Source organism: Mesoplodon bidens, assembly GCF_964165515.1.
Source record: "Mesoplodon bidens genome assembly, chromosome: 9".
Lineage (NCBI taxonomy): Eukaryota > Metazoa > Chordata > Mammalia > Artiodactyla > Ziphiidae > Mesoplodon > Mesoplodon bidens.
This window is the reverse complement of record NC_138166.1, coordinates 34,319,350-34,346,044: the sequence shown is the minus strand read 5'-3', so window position 1 is coordinate 34,346,044 and position 26,695 is coordinate 34,319,350. Positions and strand designations below refer to the sequence as shown.

Genomic DNA, 26,695 nt, shown 5'->3' with positions numbered 1-26,695 from the left:
ATGCTCAGAATGCCATTCATTCCTTCACACCCCCACTCAGGGTTCAGGTAATGCAATCTTTCTTGTATTTAATGAATTATGCATTGTATTCTGTTACAACTACTCTTTGTGATAGTTTTTCTTTTTAAAAAATAATCTGTTCAATATTTTGAGTATGCTATGTGAATAAGGCTTTTTGATGTTCAAGCTATTTCTGCTCCAGAAGTAGCAAGGAAAATTTTAACTAAACTTGTAAATTTTCAGCAAGAGGGACTTTGAATTTGCAGTATATTTAAGTGGCAATTGTCCAAGTAAATCTTAGGTATAGTCATTATTCATGTTAGTTATTAAAACAAAACAAAACTATTTCATAGATCTCAGGGAAAAATCCGAAGAGTTTATCTCCTGAGTCCAAAGTTTTGTTATTTTAGCCAAATATAACATATAAATGAATTTTAAAATTCAAACTTACTTAAAATTTTAAAAAATGATTAGTTCTGGAGGCAAGTAAAGGAAGATGCAATCAATATTCAACATCCAGATATAGATAATGCTGTCCATGACATTCTACTTATTAAAGTTGCATAAACTTATATGCATTTTACAGGAGCTCTATATATGTCATAATAACAACTTAATAAGTATTTTTATGTAAATTAAGGTAGTTTTACATTAATGTGGGCTATCCCAATTTGCAATGTTTTCACTTGTATTTTTATGTTTAAGATTCCTTCGTGTCATATAAATAATATTAACTTAAATATTATAATATATTTGGGCAACATTCAAATATCAAGCTCACAACTTGATACATGTGGAAGATCTAATAAAGTTAAAAATGTAGAAGATGGCTTTGGTGAAGAGAAAAGGAAAAAAGATACTTCCTTGGGTATATGCCAGCTCTGAGTCTATGATTTGTGGCCTGTTCTCTCAGAGTTGAAAATATCCAGGGGTTACAGGGGACTGGAGGGTAGAAGTTATACTCTTCCTAAGATTGTCAGCACCACGAATGAACATCCATCCAACATGCCTGGCAGTTTCTGAAAGCCTGCCAGTTATGGAGATAAGAGGCAGCTGATAGAGGGTCATGACGTTGTGAACTTGCCCCCAAATCAGGGCACTAGCAGCCTAAATGCAGCTTATACTGCGTATCAGTGATAATTATCAACTTCCTCCTAGGAACTACTTGTCTCTCGATCTCCACTGTACATGTATGAGCACCTGCATGGGCACATGCACACACACACAGACACACACATACATATACATTCTTTCTTCAGGTGATTTAGGTTTCTACCCTACACCTGTAACTGATTTCGCTTTTTGATCTTAAATCACTGAATCCTAAACCCTTTAGGTTCTCATCCCTTAAGTGAAGAAACTCACCTGCTAAGTGGTATAACAAAAGTAGGTGGAATTCTTAGGCAATGTAGTATATTATAAACATAAGCTGCCATTGCCGTTATTACTTATGTCATTATTATTATCACTATTATTTTAATTCTTCAGAGTAATCCATGTAGGAGATTAATTGGCAGAAAACAGGTAGAGAAAGAACTAAAAATTCCAACAACCCAGCAAAATTAATGAGAAAATCAAGAACACATCTGTATTTGATAGAACAAACAAAAATTATACCTCTTTATCTCAATACTGACATAGAAAATATTCCTGGGACCCTGGGACAAGCACACTAAATCACCACTACAACTAATGCCAAAAATCAGTTATGACTAGTACATATTTTCTAAGAGAGGATATATGACCTAAATGTTACTAAGTCTTGATTCCAAGGTCAATTTCATCAATGGTCTTACAATAAGCTCCCCTTCAGAAATGTATAGAAATAAAATGTCTATAATGCACAAGAGAAACCACACACAGAAAATGGATTTTTCCAGAAATATGGCAAAAGCATGCAGTCATTGTTGTGGGCCAGTCACAGTTACTGAATACCTAACATTTATCAAGCCCTTTATGGAAGTACTACATTTAATTTTTAGAAAACTCCATGAGATAGGTAGTAGGATTGCTATTTTAACAATGAGTTAGCTGACTGCTCAGTGAGATGATTCAAATTATTCAAACTTAAACAACTAGAAAATACTAGAGCTAGAATGTGAACCCAAGTCTTAATACCTCCAAAACCTGTTTTCATTTCTGTGTGTCATGCCAATACTTCCAGTTACACAAATGAACTCTTACTTTTGTATGACAGGCAGCTGTAAGAATAACTGAACAAAAGGAACTTATGATCTTACAAATCCACCGTCAATAATAGGAAAGCCATTTGAAGTTGGAGTTAGGTTTGTGATGAAAGATTTTCACTTCCCTCAAGTCTCAAGATTTCCTTCAAGTCTTTCTCTTGATCCTGCATACACATCTTGGAACCAAGGGCTAGTGTTTTGCCTTGAAATTGAGCAGCAATGCCTGGCCCCACTGCTTTGGCCTCATGACCGCCAAGTTCTACCGAGTAGAACTCACCAAGCTTAGCTGGGAATCAAGAGCAAACTAGTCTTACCATTCTTTCAGGACCCTTTTGAAGCTGGACCCATCCTATTCAGATGAGGTAGATATTCACTTACCAGTTTTTCTGTGAACATGTCTTTGCTCTAACAAGTTCAGTCTCCTCAATCCTCCACAAACTCTCCATTTTATTATCCCTTCCATGACTTTACACATACTAATAACTGCTTAGCACATCATCTTCTTTCCTCTGCCCACTGGAAATCTGACCGATCTCCAAGGCCTGGGTACAGTTCTCCCACCATGAGGAAGAATACCCTTGATCCTTCACTGATACCTCTCATTCTGAACATTTAAACAAATATGTTATTTTGTGTCTTCTTGATTTGTCCTCATAATATTTAATGATTATTTGAGATGCATAATTTAGCTTTATTTTTCAAGGCTAAAGCTTAAGCTTATGGATAGGAACAATTTAATCTATTATCTCACACTCTTTTGAGAACATCGGGGTTGTGTTGTTCATCAGTTGACTGTATCAGTCTCTTCCGGAAAATAGATACAAACGGTGATCGGGACCTGGCTTTTATGCCATCCTGCCTGACTCGTAGATTCAGGGATGGGAGCAAATAATGAGGTCAGGCCTCAGTGAATGACTTTCTCATGAAAATATCCCATGTTCCACACAACGCAGTCAAAGAAGTACAGATTTTGAAATAAGACTGCTCTGGCTTTAAATACTAACTCAGCTGATTAAATAATGGTGGACCCTAGGTAAGTTCTTTTTCCTACATAAATTTTATAAAACACTACATTGTTCACAAAGTTGTTAAAATTAGAAATAAAATGTATAAGAAAGCATATGGACCACAGTTAACCATGAATAAATCATGTCTAGTATTATTTCTATAGAATAAATAGCTCAAGGCACCCTGTCCGCCAAGGTGATATACTTAACCACTAAAATTTTATTTTTGCCTTAATTTTTTCCTATATTTAATAACAGATCATGAACTAATGGAACTTTCAATTGCTTCTTGAGTTGTAATATTGGCACTAAAAATCATGATCACTAATTAACATTGTAAGAGTCACTGTTGAAATCTAGATATTTCATTGATGAATCTGTTAATAGTACAACATGAAATCAATATTGCTTCAAAAACTATTTGGGTAGTTAGGGAAAAACCATACAAATTTCCAAGATATTGAGTATCTTTGTCAGAAGTATTAAGTTGTACTTTTATTTTGACTTTATGACAGTAACATATGGTTTTATATGTGTTTCGAGGACTTTGTTTTATGGTATAAAAAGTAGTTACCATATCCCCTGTTTGACTTGCCTAACTTAGATAATTGTCTAACTTATCTGATTTTCAAATATTTTTATCACAGGGTTTCTACCACCCTCTCCACCTCCAACAGAAAAACAAAGAGAGAGGTGTCTTACAGCAGCAGCTGTTTCCCCATTCGGTTTTAAGCTGAATATTTACATGACTTCTCTAATGTAGATATTTCGATACATTTTTGTAGTTGTTAATGTATATACCTGGATTAAATCAAAAGCTAACTAGATACTATACATGAAAAGAAAAAACAAAAAAAAATCAAAAACAAAAATGATGAGTCAAACTAGAGTTGATTAAGGGTGTTGGAGAAATGTTGAGAACCAGTGCACCACTAGTGGGTTAATGGTCCCAGGCAGTCATGGAGCCGAACAGGGCAGTAGAAGAAAGGAGCAGCTAATGCTCACTGAGCACTTACTTTGTGCCAGGCTCGTTACTGACAGCTTTATAAGCATTGTCTTAGCTTCACAGCAACCCGTAAAACAGGTACTCCTTGACTCAGTGAAGACACATAAGTTATCCAGAGCTACAGTAATATTGAGTGAGATGTATGAATCCCATCTGTCATTCAATATGAGTAAAGTATATATAGATTAGATCTGCATTCATGACAAGGATTGCATGGCTTTATACATCACAGAGGAAAGTAGTCACATAGTGTCTTTTCTTTCTCTCTTTTTCTCCTAGAATGATGCTCAGTGAGAGTCTTTATATACTATCATCTAATTAATCTGTCATTGTCCATGTATTTCAACATGGACACCTATCTGCAGAGTAACCACCTTGTAATTTGACTAAATTATTAGGACAATAAAGTTAAATATTTTGAACAACTCTGGGCTTAGTTATTTAGGTATAGAAATGCCATTTGAATGAATAGAATTATGTATCAATATATATATATAATGCAGTAGTAGGATGAAGTTTTGTCCACTTCGTAAGTGAATGAGCCAACATCATTTGAACAGAAAATTGTTGGGGTTTTTCCCCTTTGGTGTGTAAACACACACACACCAAAATCTATTCTAATTTTTACTGAATTTTAAAGATAGGTTTGGATGAAGTTTGGATGGCTGGGTTATGCCTCCCATCTACTAATAAAATTAAGTATTATCTGAGGGCTAAGTGAATATACAGGAAAGTTAAATTGCTTAGCCATATTCAAAGCACATATTGGATGATCTGGCTAATAATTAAGTCAATATAGAGAGCCAACTTGAACATTTTAAGCAAAAACATCCAAATGAAAAGATGTGACTTTGTCTAGATCATGTTGTATGGAGCAAACTTTCAACAAATAGGTGACTGATGCTATTATTATCACTTATTCCCTCATGTTTCTATGGCAAATTCTTCAAGACCAGTTATACCCTTGAATGAGGGCCAAAATCCTGAAGCAGAATTTTTCATGGCCTCTGGATAGAAATTTCAACACATGTCACTTACATGTGGGTGAAATACAGACTAAAACAAAAAAATATCATCGGATAATGTCAACACTCACCATTTTTCTTCCATCTTACCATTATCAATCAACACCAGAAATGGCAATTTATTTTTTTTGACACAGAGTATGATTCCTTGAATAATAACTACATTTTCCAACTGTTTAGCTTGTCTAACTTATCTAATTGCCAGTTATCTAATTGCCCTGACTTGAGTAGATAACAAGTAGCACTTGAGTATAAGAGTGTGACTCAGATAAGGAAGATATTCTTTACCTGGGCTCTAGAGAGAGTCCATGAAGGGGCTTTATTATATCCAGAAACTTGATATTAAAATTAGTCTATATGTCCAAACAATACTATTTATGCATAAAGAAATAGCTTGAGATTACACACTAAATTTACAATGGCGGCTAATCTTGATGAGGTGGTAGGGAAGAGAACTTCAGTTTTGATCTTTTTTTTAACCCTTTGAAACAATATTTGTGAATTACTTATATAATTCAAATTAATTTAAAAATTGGATATAAATGCACATTTGTAATTTTTTCTGGGGATAGGGGCAGTGTTTTCATCTCATGACAAATTATATGCGTCCTTTATATTATATAGTTTAACTTTGGAGAAAAATGATGTATATCTGGCCAGAGACACACTAGCTTCAAATTCTGTACAATCGAAGTAACTGTTTGAGGGGTTTCTTTCACTTTATTTTGTTTTTCCTTAAATGAACTGAACAGACTTAAATATTAGAAATAACATTTTTGAGCAACTCTCATTTATATACAGCATCTCATTTGTGGTGCTATGGTATGGGTCAGATTGTACAGTAGGTGAATTTCAACACAATCTTACCACTGGCTGAGTTGTTGCCATGGTGAATCAGGAGTCTACATACTAAGTATGTGACTTGATTATGCTATAAATTTCACTCACCTAAAGTATAGGATTTTTTAAGCAGATGAAGTTATGATGTACAAATCAAGTATGCTTCAGAAAAATAAGCAATAAAAGTCACTCAAACTTTATATGATTTTGATCAGAAAAACTTTGAATATTTTAAAAGACTATTTTACATGTGTGGTAAGGAGCCTAAGAAAAGTTATTTTAATATATTTAATTTATAGAATGAATACCAGATATAGAAGGATGGAATTCAGCCTGGTATGTATCAAATAAAACTCAGTATCAGATGCTTCTCTGGACACCACCATTTGAATCTTTAGATTTTTCAAGTACCAACTTAGAGCAACAAAATAAAATTCTCTTGGATCTGTGTACCACTAAATGTAATCCATTTCCATTATACATGATTCACTGGAGACTGAGAAAAATGACTATCCCATAGCAGCTTGGAAACATAGCCCTGTCTATTTAACTCCCTGTCAATATACCTTACACATCAATTATATTTCACCATGCCTATGTCTTTTCCAAAGCAGTCTACTCAATGGTTCATTTATTGTTATCTAGTAATAATGTATTCTTTCATGCTCTCAAGGAGGTGTCTATATAAACTGTAACAAAGAATCAGGAGGCAGCCAAAATCCTATAAGGCATTTATAGCTTTCTTTCACTATGAAATTATAGTTAAGTAATTGTTCCTTCTAATTGCCCACATCTTTTAGACTGGTCCCAGGACGTAACCTTTGCCTGATTGTGAAATAGTGACTGGAGATAGTCTGTATAAGCATCCACCTTGTGGATTTTAAGCCCTTTTTCTTTTTTTTTTTTCGGTACGCGGGCCTCTCACTGCTGTGGCCTCTCCCGTTGCGGAGCACAGGCTCCCGACGCGCAGGCTCAACGGCCATGGCTCACGGGCCCAGGCGCTCCGCGGCATGTGGGATCCTCTGGGGCCGGGGCACGAACCCGTGTCCCCTGCATTGGCAGGCGGACTCACAACCACTGCGCCACCAGGGAAGCCCCCTTTTTCTTTTTTTAAGCCACTTAAAAAAATTTGGTACAATAATTTTTCCAATAATCCAAAAATATCCAATAATAATTTAAGTCCAAATAATCAAATAGTTGCCTGAACTCTTAGTGCATTTGACCTAGAAAAAAGCTTATGATGTTGAGGTCCATTATGATAAGTAATCCCTTCGTAGTACAGTTTTTATTTCCATTGGCTTCTAAAATTTAATTCAAAATCTGGCAATAATGATATTTATGTGTTGAAAAAAGCTTCATGGCACCAATCGAAACACACTCTGATTATACACTATGACCTGAAAGGTTAATTAATATAAAATCCCATCCAGTGTTTATAAATAACACAGATTTTTAATTCACCAAATACCAAAGAGATTAGTAGTTTTCAATCTAGTTTTCTGCTGCATATTCCTGCAGTCTCTTTGAGAACTAAGAATTGGTATTATTATTATTATATTAAAACTGTGAGGAAATAAATCTATTGCCTTAGACTGGCACGCAGCCTCCCATGGTCTGGTCCCTTCCACTCTATCCATCCTTATCTCTCCCTCACACACCTAAGCCCCAGAAAAACAGAAGAGCCTATTCTACCTGAAACACAACCCATCCTGTCCCAGTTTTTTGTCGTCATCTTTGCTGCCTAAAAGTTTCTCTTTCTCATGCCCTGCACTGTTAGTCTATGCACCCAGTACTAGCTGTTTGCATTTATTCAGTGCTTACTACACATCATGCATTTTACTAAGAGCATTATTTCATTTGCGACTTCTAGCAACCCTGTTTTACAGAGTATGAGGAAACTTTGGCTAGTCATCCAGATAGTAAATGGCTAATGGCTGAGCTGCGATTTGTACCCAGGCAAACTCCAGATTTCATACTGTGATACATTACTTAACACTGTGATACATTAATTCCAAGTTTCAATACACTTTAAAGACCAAGAGAAAAATAATAGTTCTCCCATGGGTATTTCCTCTCTCCCCTTTATCTACTCCTGTAACTCCCTGAAGTCAAACTAATTTCTCACTACTGATAAAGTTTGTGACATACCCATCTTGTTTCCTCTGCTAGGCATTCTGATTCACCTTAATAGGCTTTGTGTTAAATAGTAAAACACCTTGCATATGGTAAGCCCTCTATAAATATTGGTTATATGAATTCATCATTGCCAGAATTAAGAGATAATTCAGACTGTCTCACAAATGACCTCTGAAAAATTATTTTAAAAATCAAATTAGCATGCCTATAATGTGATAAACAAAGATCAAATTTGGATATTTATATCTTCACAAATTTGATTTTTTATGCTGAGTTTATAAAAGTGACCAACTCTTTGGGCACTGAAGTTTTAAATCCATTCATTCAATCATATGGATTTTTTTTAAACTGAATCAGACAATAGAATTTGAAACTATTATTTGAGAATCCTAGGTGAATTTTGGTTACTCTAAGGAAACAAAATGTTAAAACTGGAAATAATTCTTTATGATAATGACTGTATTATTATTTTATTTGTTTTTCACTGAGCTGCTTCAGAATTTTCATTTTCTGTACATACACATATGTTGACTCACCTACATAATAGTAAATAGTTGGGATAGAGAGGAAAAAATCATTTAATTATTTTTCTTACTTGACACTAAGCAAATGTAACCACTTTTTTTATTCTTGAAGGTAAACTGGATACTTTAATGCTATTTAGAGACAACCTACATTTATTTACTCAGTTTCTTGAATTTCACAGGGGAATTGATTTGAAGAGTATTTGAGGCTTCTTCCTCATAAGCCACCAGAAGATCACATTTTCTTCCCGTGATTTAAATATTGACATTACAGTTAATTTTGACAATTGTCTGATAGAAGTTTTAAAGTCTAAAAATTTCTATTTAAATAATAATAAATAATACTACAAATCTCAAAATAATCACTACTACATATAAGATGTAAAATTACTAGGTTGAAGATTTGCCTTTTAGTCTTTCATACTTAAATTTAAAATATACATTGATAAAATTACATAATAAAGAAAAAGGTAATTATTTGAGGTTGGTGGTAACTTATTGAATTCAGAACAAGGATTCCTAGAAAAATTCAATGTTAGAGTTGAACACCATTTTCCTTTTTTCTTATAACTTCTGCAATTTAAAAACACTTCACTCTGAAAAGTTAAAATATAAAAACTAATTTTCTAAAGCACAAGTATGCCAGTTTTAAGAATGCTAGAACTTCTCTCAAAAATAAATTGCTTCAGAATTATTCTTTAACTCATAAATAATTTTTTCCACAGTGACCTAGAGCATGACTAAGCCATGACTGTTAATTATACTCACTGATTATCTGTGACAGAATAACCTCCTATTAAATTATCTGAGAAAATAGAATCGAGCCAGAGACCCAGAAGGATGTGGATATAGCAGCTATATAACTTAAAGGAGAAGAAAAGCTGATTTTCACAATTAGGCTCACACTAGGAATAGTGCTGAGTTATTTTATTGATCCTTGGTGGAAGGAATGGGTCTCTAAAGCTTTCCTGGAGATTCACCCAAAGTAAATAAACAAGAAGCTCACTGGGTCTGCCCTCTGACCTAGAGAAAATTATAACATTTTCTCTGAGCATTAGGTACTCTTTAAGCTGAGTTATTCTTCAATTAGAATGTTACATATCATAATCTGTTGTTTAACTTATTGCCTAGGACTTACAAAAGAGTTCTATAGATGCTAACAAGGGAAAATTAAGAGCAGTATTTTCTGGGATAAAATGCTCCTTTCACACTCACACCCCATTTCTCCTTTTGTGATATTGGTGTTGGCTTTAGTGTACTTTGGGCACTGTTACCCAGAAATAAATGCACAATTCTACCCTTGCTTGTTCCTGGTATAAGAAAATGATATGACACTTTCATTTTGATTTTCCTTGTAAAAGAAACTAAGTGAGTCTGCCCTTGACAGGTGTGATGCCCCTAATCAGCACCACTCCGCAGGCTTTTGCAGATTCAGCCAGTGGAAATTGCCCTCCCCCCAACTTTAAACAAAGCCATTTAATTTGGTATCAAGTCAAGGTAAGAAAAAAGGAAACGCACTAATAAATAAAGGACAACATAAAGAAGTATAGCCTGCCAACATGAACCTACAAGCAAGCCAGAGGAGATTTATAATTTTCCTCCCCAGGGAGGGAGTGACTAACGCACACACACTGACCATCACCGTAAAGAGGTAAAGAGAGAGTGAAATGGCTCAACGTACACACACCCCGCTCCATACCGGGGACGAGTCTCCAAGCTGCGGCTTGTGCTCTCGGAGGGCCAGGCTGAAGCTGACCGCTCCTACGGCCACGCTGGACACCCCCAACCCTATCTCCAGCACAGAGAGAACCAAGAGGCTCCCAATAATCTGGCCGCTGGTGCACATCCTTCCTCGGTCATCGTTCCTTCCAGATCAGAGAGGGAAGCCAACCATCCACCTTCTTTCTTCCACTATCCTCCTTACCCCTTCTGCCCCCTACCAGACCCCAAAACTTTTCTTTCTTCACCAGCAAAGCATTATCCACAAGGACTGGATTTCCAGAACTGGAGACCCTCTTCCCTGACCGGGTCAGAGGCAGAGTCGCTCCACCCCCTGGCACGTTCGTACAGGGATCGTAGAAGGATTTTCCTGGTTCGGTTCGGTGGTCGGAGTCCAGGAGAGGAGAGCACACCGGTAGAGAGGGCTTTCAATAAGGAGCTGGAACCCTGGAGGAGCCACGGAGCTCCGGAGCCCCGAGCCTGGAATCCGGCTCGGGAGGCGCTGTCCAGAGTTCTGCCGCGTCCCAAGTCTCCGCAGGGAAATCCCGCTCCCTCCTCAGTCTCCCAAACCCTTTCAGGCTCCCCTTTCTTTCCTTGCCAAGTCGATGAGTTTGGCTTCCCCAGATCCAAGGCGGAACTGCTCAGAGCTTCTCTCTCCCTCTCGTCTCCTTTCCTTTGTTTTCGTGGTAACACAAAGTGCTTCTACGAGTCCCTTGATTCCCAGGCTGAGCGGGCAGATGAGATTCAGCACCACACTCCGCACAGTTTCTGTGTCGCCAGAAAAAGCAACCTTGTCTGATGGCCTTTTCCCGTCTGGGTTTCTTCTCCCTCGTCGTCGTCGTCCTCTTCCTCCCCTTCTCTCTTGATCTGATTCTCTCTCATTGCAATGACCTCATTGGGATTTAAGAGGGTGATGGAGGAGGGAAAAGCTTGATCTATCTGTGGGTCCAGAACCAATACTCTTGTCTGGCCCTTGATCGGCCCCGCCTCGAGACGCTTACCACAGGGATCCAAGCGATCCCTACCTTCGCATTCCCCCAACCCCCCTCTCGCTGCCTTCTGGGCTTCTGTCCAGATGGGAGTGGAGGCGATGCCTACGTCAACACGGGGGCTCATTCTGTATAAAACTTTCTTCTGCGTGTACACAGGGTGACGTGGGAGCACAGTGTGTAAAGAAAGGCAGAGAGAGCACAGGGGATGGAGAAAATACAGACTCCTAAATTCACTAGGACTCCAAAGGACACTCACCAAGGAACTCCTCTCTCAAGAAGAGTTACACTCAAGCCTGCTTTAAGGAGTTGGCCACTCCCTGCTGTCACAACCTGTCACCTTCCATGTCCGAAGGTTGGGAAGATGCAGTTGGCTGGGGCCTCACCCCTGCGAGGGAAGTGGCGGCGGTTCCTCCCCAGCTCTCCCCTAGCAGCGCAGCTACGTGCGTTCTGGGTAGCATCACCAGACCACATGCCTGGGACTGCGTGTTCTCACTCATATTCAAGACATGTGTATATTTAAGTACTACACTGGAAAGGGCATTATTAAAAACAAAAATCTGGCTCACTGCACAACTGTTTATGACAGTTTGACCTCGTCAGAATCCTTAGAGTGAGGGCCAACTATGGCTCAGGTATTTCTGTGTTGTAATCTGATACATGTGGGACTCTAGAAATCTGGGTATCACTGAGTCTGGGCCCAGTTTCATGTCCCTGATTTTACTTCATGAAAAATCCCAAGGTATTCCATCAGGAAGATCTAGGGAGTGGGGAGGATGAGAAGATGTTTATGGGTCATCTTTCTCAAAAACTGGTTTCTGGGGAACTTGTAGATGGATTGAAGAAAAATAGGAGAAAGGAGGACTGAGTTAGAACACACTGCACAAGACCAGGGCATCTTGACCTCTGAATGCATGCTGACTAGAGCAGGGCAGTTTCCTCTGATTAGAAGCTTCTTTTTTTTTTCTTTTAAGGCCCCAGTGCTGAGAACACTAAAGTGGAATGATATACAATCTATATCATAAGTGCCCGTTTTAGTTTTCTTAAGTTTCAGAGCTTCTTTCAGAGTTTAAATTCAAATGTACAGTATAATTTATTTTCCTTTTGATGTATTTATATTCCACATTTTAGAAAAATTGAGTCTTCTTCTCTTAAAAAAAGCAAGGAAGGAAGAATTATGAATTATTAGAGTCTTAGTAAGTCTTAAAGAGTCTTCAGCTACTGTGATGTTTGGAGAAAACCTCAAACATTTATTTTCAATAATTAGTGAATTCACCTTCCACTTCTTGAAAACTTAGTCTACCAAACAGCCAATCATTAGAATCCTTCATATAGTTTTTGGCTTTAATGAAGGATAGTTTATTTTATTTAAATCTTGTAAAAGTCATTTCAATGATCCAATTTATATGTAGAAGTAATGGAGTAACTATGTTGCCTTTTTGTTTGCCTTTAGTCACTGCTTTCCTTTTTTATATATATATATATATTCTTCCGCATTGGAAGAGAAAGTTATAGTAAGTGTTAAAATAGATTGGTTAATGCAGCCATATAAAAAGGAGTGCAACTTACAGGACGCAAAATTAATTTTTAGAGGTAGTGTTAACAATGGATGAATTTCCCAGAGAGAAAGAAACGAGTAAATTATTATGATTGAATTTTCATCTCTGAATGCAATGGCTAGAAATGTATTTTCTTATAAACCCAAAGCCTAATCATATGCTTGACTATAACCAACCTTTTTGAAAAACAAATATACATGTATGATATCACATATGTGGAATCTAAAAAAAGGGTACAAATGAACTTATCTCCAAAACAGAAATAGATTTACAGATGTAGAAAACAAACTTATGGTTACCAGGGAGGGGGTGGGGAGAGGGAGGGATAAATTGGAAGATTGGGATTGACATATACACACTACTATATATAAAATAGATAACTAATAAGGACCTAATGCATAGCACAGGGAACTCTACTCAATACTAAAAGAATCTAAAAATGAGTGAATATAAGTATATGTATAACTGATTCACTTTGCTGTACACCTGAAACTGACAAAATGTTGTAAATCAACTATATTCCAATAAAAATTTAAAATAATAAGAAATTAAATCCATCCTCACTTATAAATGACTACCAATGAGTTACACCAAAACAGAAATATTTATAGGAATAAAATAAATACAATCGTTACCATGAACAAGTTACTGTTTGTATTTAACAACATGAAGATCAATGTTGTTAGGACTTTCAAAAATATCTTACATTACTTGTTCTGGGAGACAAAGTATATTTTCCATGCCCTTTTAAATGATGGCAAGATCCCCACTCCCAATTAAATACAGCAACACTAAATTTTACTCTTAATCGTGGAAATCATGGCAAAAAAAAAGGCGGGGGACTCAATTGGCATCCTCTACCTCTCAAAATTATTTGTTAGAGAAAGAATTACAGGATAAAACAATAAATCAAGAGAAACGCAAATAAAGTATTGATATATTGGTATCTAAACACCAGTGGCTCTACAATTAGAGGGTTTAATTTTTCTTATGTTATAGTACAATAAAAAAGCTATTCATGAGATCCATTGATAGATACATGGTTCAATACTTGTACTTCCTCAATAGGAGCAATAGTATAAAAAATCTCAAGTTTGCCACCTGCTGGCTTATGTAGGATACAGTGAATATGAATGTATAGGTAATCGCAAAATACTTTTTATTAAACTTACTAGCTAATCAGAAGAAAATCCTCTGTAATTGCTTTCTTTATGGACCTAAGTTCTGCCAATAAGTATCTAAGAGTTCTGAGATCTTCATATATCCATTTACCCAAATAAGATTTATAGAATTTTTTTATTAAAGTATAGTCAACATACAATATTATATTTGTTTCAGGTATACAACATAGTGATTTGACATTTATCTACATTATGAATTGATCACCACAATAAGTCTAGTAATCATCTTTCACCATACAAAGTTATTAAAATATTATTGACTATATTCCCTATGCCGTATATAGAAATTTTAATACATGGAAAAAGGAAAATCCAGGAGCTGGTAAACAAATACCACCTGCCTTAATATAGTCAAGTAAGTTGGTGAAATAATCAATTCAGTCACTAATATAAGGTTAGTAAATGAAAAGGTCAAAAATTTTAACTGATTAATTTTGAGAATTGATTTAAATTGTTCAAGCTATTATAAACTAAATTTGTATGGTGATCTTAGGAACTGCACTGAATGACCAGTGTAGTATAGAAGATGAAGAAAAATAAAAATCACAAAATTATTACAAATCATATAGCTGTTTTTAAGTGTTACAAGTCTATGTAATATTTCAATATTCTTGTCAGTGTGGCTAGAAATGATGATACCTAAGACTTAGCTAGGACTTTATAAAGTAATTCTGCTAAAAAAAGAAAAAAGGAAATAGCATTGTGAGGACCTTTTTTTCCTTATTTAAAGCTTAAGAAGAAGAGATAATTAATCCTGAATTTATCTTTTGCCTTTTTTGTCTTCTAGTGATAATATAGCTTAGAAGTCATTATCTAATAGTAACATCAGTGCTTATGAAAATTAATTAGAGTAAGTATAGTACTCAGTATTGTGTTTATCACAATTTTCCATTTACGTCTGAAATATCTTTTGATTATTAATGACTTAAGCGTGTAAAAAACCCAAATTATGTATTTTATACTGATATCTACTTTTTAATAAAGAGTGTGATTATTTACAGTCCTAGCCTTTATGGAGTAATTGGGACTGGATTCACTCTCCTACTATATATAATATATTCAAATAAACAGTGTTAGGATACCATACGACAGGCAGAGCAGAATTTTGATATCTGCGAGAAGAGAAACAAGCAATGTTTTCTCTCCTGGCCTCTTGACTATAGGCATCTAACAAGCTGTGTTACAAGAAGAGGGGTACCAAGCAGAGCACAGTAGTCTTACAGAATTCAGGGACAAACTACAGAATTCTTGGAGGCTGAGGTACCCAGTATTTTCAGGACAGAGTACTAGAGGGGAGGGTGTTTAATAGAGAAAGAGATCCATAAATCTCCATAGGGCTCCCTTGAGTCTCTTGTTAAATCTAAGCCACAAAATCAGGGGGTGCAACTACACAAGGCTAGAAATGGAATGACCAGAGAATAACATCTGAAGCTTACAAGATGTCTGGGAAATTTTTCAGGTTCACAATAGCCAGTGAGAGTTCTTGTTGAATACTCAGCCTTTGGTGGAGAAAACAGGTAGAGCACACATAAGCAGTGGGGCTAAACTATGCATAAAGGCAACCCTATATCTGACATAAAAGTGCTTTAAAACAGGCTTCTAAAGTGTCAATCTGTTTGGTAAGTAACTTAACAAAGTCTAACACATCTTAAATAAATTGACAAAAACTATCATTCAACAATGTAACACCCACAATCTATACTAATTAATACCTGAAATATGAAGAACCAGGAAAATGTGATCCATAACCAGGATTTCAGAGATGATGGAATTTGTTAACACATGAAGACTTCTATTATAAGTATTAGAAATACATTCAAAGATGAAGAGAAAAAACATTAATGTAATAAAGACAAACTGAATTTGTAGCAAAAAACAGAATATAATTCCTCTAGATGAAAAATTATATATCTGAAATGAAAAATAGTACACTGATTTATTAGATTAGACACCAAAGAAGAAAAAATTAGTGAACATTGACACAACAGAAATTAAATTACACAGAGAAAAATCTCAATACAAATTAAATCACAGAGAAAAAAGAAGACTGAAAAAAAATGAACAGACTCAATTACCTGTAGAACAATTAAGAAATGATATATGGACATAATATAAATTCTAGAAGAATAGGTATGTGAAAATATTTTAAGTAAAAATGACCAATTATTTCCCAGGTTTGGTGAAAATTACAAACCCACATATCCAAGAGGTTCAGTAAAATACAAATAGAATAAACACAACAAGGCATACCACAATCAAATTGCTGGAAAACAGTGATAAGGATTAAAAATTAAGAGCAGCCAGAGGAAAAAGGATGCATTACGTATAGGGGAAAAGAGGAAAGACTTATAGACTTCTTGCCTAAAGTAATTCAATCCAGAGGACAAGTGAATGACAATTTAAATTACTGAAACTTAAAAAGAATCAGAAAAACCTATTAATCTAGAATTATATTCCCAGCAAAAATACCTTGAAAAATGTAAAGGAAACAGATCTGTCAGACCAACAAAAGCTGAGACAATTTACTTAGTAAATTTACTCAGTGAAGACATGAGATCTTCGCTTTAAGAAATATTAAAAAAATATATTCTTCAAACAGAATTAAAATATATCAGAAGGAAACTTGGATCTACACAAAGAAATTCTGAGCATCATAATGGTACATAGGTGGGTAACTGTGAACAATAATTTTTTTTCAGTTTTCATCTCAAACAGACTAAAAATATGCACAGAAACCAGAGCTGCTGTGCAAGAAACAGAGTTGACAGTTCCAGCACAGCCAAAAAAATTAACAGCTGAAACAAAGGATATAATGCTTACTAAAGAAAAATAACAGAATCCAGAATCTTTACAACTTAATATTCCTAATATCCTAGATGTAATAAAAAATTATCCAACATATGAAGAACCAAAAAATAAAATACATTTTCTCTCATGAGAGAAAAAAATCAAGCGTGACCAGAAAATAAATCAGATGTTGGAACTAACAGATTAGGATTTTAAGACAGTACTTACAATTATCCCCAATGATCTAAAAGAGAACATTTTTTCAACCAATGAATATTTTAGTAGAGAAATGGGAAATTTTAACAAAGATAAAATCAGTTTAAGATCGAAATTCTAGAAGTAAAAAATACAATTTTGAAATAAATAAAATTGGAAGGACTTAGCTCAATGAACATGACAGCGTAGGTTAATTTAAATATAAATAATAATTATAGTAAACAATATAAATGTTTTTAAAATGAGTGGCAGGAACATCTTAAATGATATCAAATGGTCAAAGATAGGTACAACTGGAATAGAAGAAGAAGGGGAAAGAGGACTGGACAGAAAAATATTTCAGAATATAACGGCTAAAATTTCACAAATCTATGAAAGGAAGAAATTCACATATTTGAGTTTCTAAATCAACACCAAGCAGAGAAAATATAAAGAGGCTAACAACAAAGCACAAGGCCAAGTCAAATTGTTGAAATCTAAAGATAAAGAGCATCTCTTAAAGGCAAAAAGGACTTCTCATCAGAAACCATGGAAACCAAAAGACAGTGGAATAACTTATTTTACGTGATTAAATAAGAAGAAAAAAAAAACAGCCAGAATTCTATATACAGCTAAAATGTCCTTTAAAAATAAAGGCAAAATAAAAATATTTTCAGATAAAAGAAGACTAAAAATCCATGTCCTTCAGCCCTGAAATGTAAGAAATCACAAGTTCTTCAAAGTGAGGAAAATGATACTCAGATCCTAAGAAAGGAATAAAGGACATCAGAAATAGTCAATATCTGGTTTAGTACAAAGGTTACTTTTTTTTTTGACTTTTTCCTCTTTATATCTTCACAAACCATTTAACTGTTTAAAGCAAAATCATAACATTGTCTTCTGGGGTTTATAATGTATGTAGATCGTTATATATAATACATTATAATGAAAAGCGTGGGAACCATGATTCTTTATGTTTACAAGATTTTCATATTTAAGCGAAGTAGTACATAATTGACTCTGAGTGCATTATGACAAGTTAAGGATGTATTGTAATTCCTGATGCAACCAAAAGGAAATGCAAAATATATAACTAAGCACAGAAATATAGCCAAGAAGTAAAATAGGAAACTTAAATTCAATTCTAAAAAATATTTCAGAATCCAAATAAAAGGCAGGAAAGGAGAAACACAGGAACAAACATAGAGGAGACAAGTAGAAATCAAAAAATAAAATGGCACAACAGTATTCAATGATATTAAAAAACTGTATTAAACATTAATGAAATACAAATTACAACTAAAAGGCAGAGATTATCAGAAACAATAGAAGGAAAACGAAACAATCATGTTGTACACAAGATATACACTTTAAACAAAAAAAAAGATAGAAAGTGAATGGAAGGAAAAAGATATTCCATGCAAACAGTGGCAATATTAATAAAAGATACAATATACTTCAAAACAAAATTATTACCACAGATAGGAATGGACATAATAAAAGGATAAAAATTTAAGTTAACAAATAGAGTGTGGTAATTATCTTCTGACCACATCTCACAATGATTTCTGCCTACTGGTACTCAAATCCTTGTATAATTCCCTCCCCTTGAATGTGGACTAGACCTAGTGACCTACTTCTAACTAACAGAATTTGATAAAAGTGATGGATGTCACCTCTATAGCTAGGTTACAAAAGACTCTGACTACCATCTGATGGTCATCTCTATTGCCTTCTCTGATGGTAATATGCTAATATGTTAGGAGGCCCACAGACAAGGAATTGAGGGCAGCCTCAGAGCAATGGTCAATGAGGAATTAACACTCTTGGTCCAACAACAGGAGGAGGGACTGAATCCTGCCAACACCATGAGTGAGTTTGGAAGCAGATCCTTGACCATGGAAGCCTTGAGATGACTGCTTACCTAGCCAACACCATGACTGCAAGAGAGGACCCACCTAAGATGCACTCAGATTTCCAATTTCCAGAACTGTGAGATAATAAATGTTGTTTCAAGCCACTAAATTCTGGCATAATTTTTTTTTACAGAGCAATAAACTAACTAATACAAAGGCATAACAATCATAAATGTAAAAAATCCCAAAAAGAAAATGTCAAAACATATGAGGCAAATTGATAGAATTTAAAAGAAATGGAAAATTCCACGGTATTTGGAGATTTTAAATACCCAACTGCTAGAACAACTAGAGAAAAAAATCAGCAAGTATGTAGAAGAAATAAACAAAATTATCCATCAACTGTCCTAATCAATAAACCAGGGATAATAATTTCTGCTGAGACTTGCTTTTTACCGTAAAAAGAACCAGCTGCTGGACTACTGAGGTTCAGTGAAATGCAGTGTTCTGCTCAAATTTTTGCTGCCAGAAAGAGACAGTTTTCACACCTATTTCTGATTTCTGATACTCTCTTAAACACTTTAAAAAATGAGTGCTAAGATATTTAATAATCATTTTGTTATGCATTTATTAACTGAGCAACTATTTATATAATTATTTCAGAAACAGATTAACTGATGAGAAAAAGCTATTAGGTTACATTAACAAATATGAAAAGTAGGTTAGCATAGAATGGTGGGGTTGATAGGGTCATGAAAATCCCTCTTGTTAGATTTCATCCTATATTTAAATCCTTTCTACCATATTCCTGACCTCTCCTTCAACTCTTCCAGTGACTAGGAACACAATGCATTAAAAAAAGTCTGAATATTAGACCAACATCTAGATTTTTTGTGAATTCCATCCACTGCACTCAGTTCTATCTTCTGGAGCAACAGAGAACAAGTAAAGCCTATTTTCGTTATCACAGTCGTTCGAATAGTTTACAATTTTCATGCCCTGTGTCATGTTCAACATTTACAGGAGAAATTTCTGAGTCTCTCAAAGATCATTCAAAATGGTCCAGGTCATTGATAGTAGTGAGTCTTAACTTGCTCCTGTTTCTCTAAAGTAAAAACATTTATAGTTGTGTAAAGTGTAACAGGTGTGTTCTGATAAGGGCCAAGTACTGCAGCATAATTATCTCTGTAATTCTGTATTTTTTGTAAATGTGCTCTATAATGATTGTGGCCAGTTTTGGCTGCACTCTGAATGACATATTCATATTGAGGTTTCAATCAATGAAAAGCCCAGAGTATTTTTCCCGTAGACCATCCTGTTTCCCCAATCTTGCACTTGTTCAGTTGATTTTTTTTAAACATAAGGACAGGTTGATTTCTTTATCACTATCTAATTTCATCTTGTTAGCTTTGGCCCTTCATGCTTTCCTGTAGAGATCTTTTTGAATCTTCTTTTTGTCATCCCATGCTTTAGCTGTTCCTTCCAGAATTATGTATGTCATATTCCCCCCAAGCAGTGGGCCTATTCTGGCCTCATCCTTCTTGTTCTGAACATTTCTAAAAATGTCATTTTTACTGTCTTTGGCATATTTAACAAGCCTCTGCTCAGTTATGCCTCTTGCTTTTTCTGCCTCTGTATTTCCAAATTCCTGTCACTCAAAGGTTTATTATCATGTATATACCCCCCCTTTTAGCTTTCCGTATTTCCCTCAAAATACATGGCTGAGTAGTTCCTGGGCAGGCACAAGACTTAATAGTTTTTATCTTTTTATTTTCCCCCAAATGAGGAATTTGGAGTTATAATTACAATTTTGGTTTTAAGAGAATCCTGTCCAGTTCAGCTATCTTACAAGTAGCGTGTCTGGTCAGTGCCTCATCTTATGTATTCTAGAGATTTGGGTGTATATTTTACTATGTCAGTGCTTGTTTCCTGCTTTTTGAGTTGACACTAACTTGTAAACTTGCTGAACAAATACTTAATAAATACCTGTTTAACAAATATGTGAAAGATTAAAGAACTGATGAAAAACTGAGAGATAATGATGTTATTTTTCCAAGACTATCCACTTCAACTTCTTCAGCTAGCTATATTTAATTACAAAAAATCAGATCAGCATGGTGACTGCCTCTCCTTGCTTCCTCCACTGATTCATTTAGATAAAATTAAAATAAATACTTGGAAAAAATGTGAAACATTTATGATAAAGTTTTAGTCTTCACATATAAATAACTATTTCAAACAAAAAGAAAACAACCTGATTTAAAGGTCACAGTGTTTGCATAGGCAATTTTCACACCCAAACAAAATACTACAAATGGCTAGTTAACACGTTAAAAAACGTTCAGACTCAGGAGCAAACAAAACGTGCAGCTGGTTGTTAATTCTCCTATTGGACTGGCAAAAAATTATTTTAAAATAATAATTATTGTTACTGAGGTAAAGTTAAGTGGTTATTCTCATAAATACTGTGGAAATATAAATGGGTACAATATTTTAAAAAGATATTTAGCAATACATATCGAGTATTGAAAACGCTTATACACTTTCACTCAGTAATAATCTTTGCATTTTACTCTTTAAATACTCATTGATGATCAAAAGGATTTACATATAAGAATGTTAACAACAGTATTATTGTAGGAAAAAAGTTAAAATCAGCTCAATTTTCCACATAAAGTCTAACAGTGAAATAAAGAATTGTAAAGTTATAAGATAGAATAGTTCATAGTGTTAAAATTATATTAAATTCATATATTTTCTAGCTATAAATACGATTTGAAACTATACTTTAAAAATCATATAAGTAAACAAAACAATCCTAGTTTTCTTTAAAAGTATGAATATAAAGAACACTGTAAGGAATTACACAAGCATTTTATTAGTACTCTAATGTTTATTAGATGTTTATTATTTTCTCCTTTATGCTTTTTGTACTTTTCAATTTGGGAACAAAAACTTGTATTAATTTTTAATCAGAAAAAGTCATACAATAAGAAACAGGAACCAAAAAGCACAGCAGTCTGGAGTTACTTAACATGGGTGGGAAAATGCTTATGAATCTCAAAACCTCCAGAGAATATCATTTTATGATACTTTAATTTAGAAATTAAAGTTAACAATGATAATGTTTGGAAATTGAAGTTATGTTAAATATTGCCAGCTTAAGAAGCCAGGGGAATAAATTACAAGTTTTAAACAGGTCTTTTTTTTAGCAGAAATCTTTAAGCTGTAAAAAAGCATATTCCGGGCTTCCCTGGTGGCGCAGTGGTTGAGAGTCCGCCTGCCGATGCAGGGGACACGGGTTCGTGCCCCGGTCCGGGAAGATCCCACATGCCGCGGAGCGGCTGGGCCCGTGAGCCATGGCCGCTGAGCCTGCGCGTCCGGAGCTTGTGCTCCTCAACGGGAGGGGCCACAACAGTGAGAGGCCCACGTACCGCAAAAAAAAAAAAAAAAAAGAAAAAAAAAGCATATTCCTCTGCCCTTAAGGAATGATAAGGGAATATGAAAAATCCAATAATATGAAAGGGTTGATAGGCCATAACTGTAGTTTATCATTATGCCACAGGTGCTGAATAAGCATAAAGTTTCTGAGATTTCAAAGGAAACCCTTTCTACTCAGTCAACACTATATTCTCTCAGCAAATATGCCAATTATTGGGAATAAACAAGAAAGATTGAAAGTTCTGTTCAATTTTCAGGCCACTTAGACACCAATAAAATTACTATTTAATTTCACTTCCTGTTATCTTCAATCAGAAAAAACTTGAGTAATAAAAGTAGCTTTTACATTTCCTTGATAACTTATGAATGGTTCTTAGTTCAGAACTCTGTACATACCCAACAGTAACTAAAAATTATAGGTTTACTGATTAGCTGGACAGTCACAATGGCATTGTCTATAACAGAAGAAGATTTAAAGTAGACCAAACTTTATTATGAGGGCCTTGAGTTAGGAAGAGAGATATTACATAATAGTTTTTAAAGTTTGATTAAATTAATTTTCATTCTGAATTATTCTAATTAGTTTAACCTCACCCTCACACCAGATCTTGACTTGGGGTTCTAGGTATGGACTCAGACTCTGGAAACATTTTCTGGGCAAAAGGACAAAGTAATATTGATTCATGAGATAATACTGAAGATGAATAATGGCTAATATTTATGGAGTGCTTACTATATACCAGACACTAGTTTAGCTACTGAAGATATCCCATAAATAAGATAGAATATCTGCCCTAAAACAGCTTACATTCCGTGGGGGATTCAAACAACAAACAAGTCAACAAATAATTATATGACATAATTTCAAATAGTGAAGTAAATTAAGTCAAGTTATGGGAATGAAGTGATAAAAGGGTAGTTTAGATAGTGTCCAGTACGTGACACATGATCAGAGATACCTGAATAAAGTGAGCATGTGAACTCAAAGAAGAACTGGAGAAAAAGCATAGCAGACAAAGGGAAGAAGTGAGTATTAAGTGTTTTTAGAATGGCTAACACCTAGGGAGTTAGGGGGAAAGTGGTTGGAAATGAACTTGGAAGAGGTAGCCAGGGACTAGATTATTTAAGCCTGCTTGACTGTGGTAATATTTTGTATTTAATTCTAAGCAGATAGACTGAGGGTTTTTGAGAAAAGAAGTGACATGATATGATTTACATTTTAATAAAATCAATTTCCTAATCTGCTGACTCCAGATACAATCCACTAAGGGATGGGTAGGGATGGAAGCAGTTGGAGTCTATTGCAATTGTAAATAAAAGCTTGAACTAGAAAGGTAGTGTTAGAGGTGGTGAAATGTACATTTTGATAATATCATACAAGGGAAAAATCTGAATTTCGTTAAAAAGTAGAACATTCAACTGCAATCTTATTTTATAGTGCTGGACTGAGAAAATGAAACCAGGCCAAGGAATCAAAAAGGAGACAATCAGGAAGAGTGAATCCTGTAAAATTGCCTAAGTCAGAGGTTGGTACTGGTATTTCACCACTTGGCAGCATGGTAAAATGTATTACATATGTGCCAAGAAATATCTGTCTTCTCAGGCTTTAGAGTGCTTGCTAGGGTGGGGTGTGGGGTGGATGGAACCCTTCCTCCTTACCCTCAACACTCCCCATACCCACTGCTGGATAATTCTTAGTGCTGGGTGAATCTGCAATCATTGCAGGCAGTAGACTATTCAGTACCATCTAGTACTTGCTGGTATGGTATGTGATAGTGAACATTGCCAAGGAGGTGCTCTATCTTTTGGACATCTACTTAATTAGCCAGCTGTAAACATATTCTCTGGATAAAGTGGCTCATGGAGGAACCCTACTCCAGGTACCTAAGGATCAATGGAGTAGTATAAGGTGATAGAGTCAGTGAAAAGGAATGGTGGCCAAGGAGAAGCTTCTGAAGGGTGCAGCTTTAGGTAGTAGTGTCTTCATGTTTATTGGAAAATTCCTTTTGTGGCTCCTGTCCTTTTAGTTCTATGTAAGCCAGGTGCAAACAGTTTTACAATTACAGATGTTTATTAGGAAACACGATATAAAAAAATCTACTTGAATTTGAAGAGCATTCACGTTACCATAAAAATTTTCAAAAGTACATTTGTAAATTACAGAAAAAAATTGCTGCTAGAATTTTTACATTTCAAATGTTATCATTTATGATGATTTATACTAATGATTTAAAATTATTATCTGCTTTATTTTATATCTAGTAGCTTGTACCTCTTAATTCCCTTCCCCTATTTTTTTCTCCTCTGGTAACTGCTAGTATGTTCTCTGTATCTGTGAGTCTGCTTCTGTTTTGTTATATTAATTTGTTTTAGTTTTTGGATTTCACACATAAGTGAAAACACAGTATTTGTCTTTGACTGTCTGACGTATTTCAATAAGCATAATACCGTCTAGTTCCATCCATGCTGTTGCAAATGGCAAAATTTCATTCTTTTTTTTATGGCTAATATTGCATTGCATATATATATCACATCTTCTTTAACCATTCATCTACCAATGAACACTTAGGTTGCTTCCATATCTTGGCTACTGTAAATAATGCTGCTATAAACATTGGGGTGCATATATCTTTTCAATATATAAGATACAGGGATGTAATGTATACCATAGGGAATATAGCCAATATTTTATGATAACTTTACATGGCGTATAATCTGTAAAACTAGCAAATCACCAGGTTGTACACCTGAAACTAATATAATATTGTAAGTCAACTATACTTCAATAAAAAATGTATTAGAAGTACATAAAAAATAAAAACAAAATAAAAAAATTATTACCAACTACTGATCCAAATAAACTTTCTTGTCAAGAATTTGAATTTTAGCAAAATTTTGATCAGGGATTATGTATCCATTTCATGGGAAAAAAAACTTGATATAATATTATTTTCCATAAAATTTTTGTTAGAGTATACCTAGAAATTTTACACAAATTCAAAATGTAATATTTTCCCTAATACTTTAAATGGTTTTCAATCAAAATTATGCTGTATAAAGGAAATGAAATGATTTTTTAAAAATAAAATCCCATAGAGATGTCCCCAAATTCTCTCCATCTTTCTCCAATGGGCCATACATCTCCCATGATTTCCTCTATGTACCATGACTTGAAGAAGGTCGTGAAGCTTAAGAAATACTGCACCTCAGGGAGGAAAGTTAAAAGCATGAAGCCAGTTCAGATATTCATGTCTAAACAGACTAACTGAGAAATTATCTTGCTCTATTGCTTCTTAGGCTCTTCAAGAAAGAATAAGAGGTAATTTCTATTTCCTCTTTCAAAAGAGCAAGTTGATCTTAAGACTTCCTTTGCTCCAATAGAGAGCCAGGAGGCTTTGTTTTGATAGGGGAGAAGAAGTGGAGAACTCTTGGAAGGGTTGAAGAGAGGTTGGGGAAGACTGGATTTATGAGGATTAAGAATAGTGAAGGAGGGCTTCCCTGGTGGGGCAGTGGTTGAGAGTCCGCCTGCCTATGCAGGGGACACAGGTTCGTGCCCCGGTCCAGGAAGATCCCACATGCTGCGGAGCGGCTGGGCACCTGAGCCATGGCCGCTGAGCCTGTGTGTCCGGAGCCTGTGCTCTGCAACGGGAGAGGCCACAACAGTGAGAGGCCCACATACCGCAAAAATAAATAAATAAATAAATAAATAAAAAACAAGAATAGTGAAGGAGGTAATTTCTCTCTGGGTTATGAAATCTGGTCCTCATGCTCATTAAGGGGCCTGGGAGGTGGAAAGAGATCTGATGGAACTGGTACACGTGATTGCTGGTACAGGGGCCTTGGAAATGTTAAAAAGTCCCAGTGGTTGAGAGGAGATGAATGCATGTTGTAAGCAGTCAACGAATAGGCTTAAAACGGATCACATGGATTCAGACCACCCTTTCCCAACCAAGGTTATACAAGAAAGTTAATGGGAAATGAATATTTCCTTAACAGGAAATGAATGTTTTGTCAGTTCTCCCAGGGATGAATTATAGGTAGTCCCATTCTTGGAGCAAAAGAAAAAAGTTAATCATTATATATAATTAAATATTTACGGCTTTGGACTTAACTTTTATGGAACCGTTGGTTGGGGAGGGGTTGATTTGGATAATGACCTTTTCAGGGTGGACCACAATAAATCAAGGACAAAATCATTTTTCAGCTTTCTGAATTGTTTATGATCTCTTGAACTCTTATACAAC

General features: G+C 35.1%; 1 protein-coding gene across 3 annotated transcripts in view; it reads right to left on the bottom strand.

The window, feature by feature from the left end:
• Window positions 1-26,695, bottom strand: part of TMEM196 (transmembrane protein 196) — a gene marked incomplete at its 5' end in the record, with an annotated part of 209,058 nt that overhangs the window by 41,041 nt on the left and 141,322 nt on the right. The window contains one exon of one of the 3 annotated variants that reach the window (XM_081243942.1): window positions 10,406-10,570. The exons of 1 other annotated variant lie outside the window; for it this stretch is intronic. In XM_081243942.1, coding sequence (XP_081100068.1) covers window positions 10,406-10,570 — 165 coding nt within the window. Of the gene's footprint in view, window positions 1-10,405; window positions 10,571-26,695 lie in introns of those variants that run through there. One more of the 3 variants, XM_081243943.1, reaches the window with a different exon arrangement.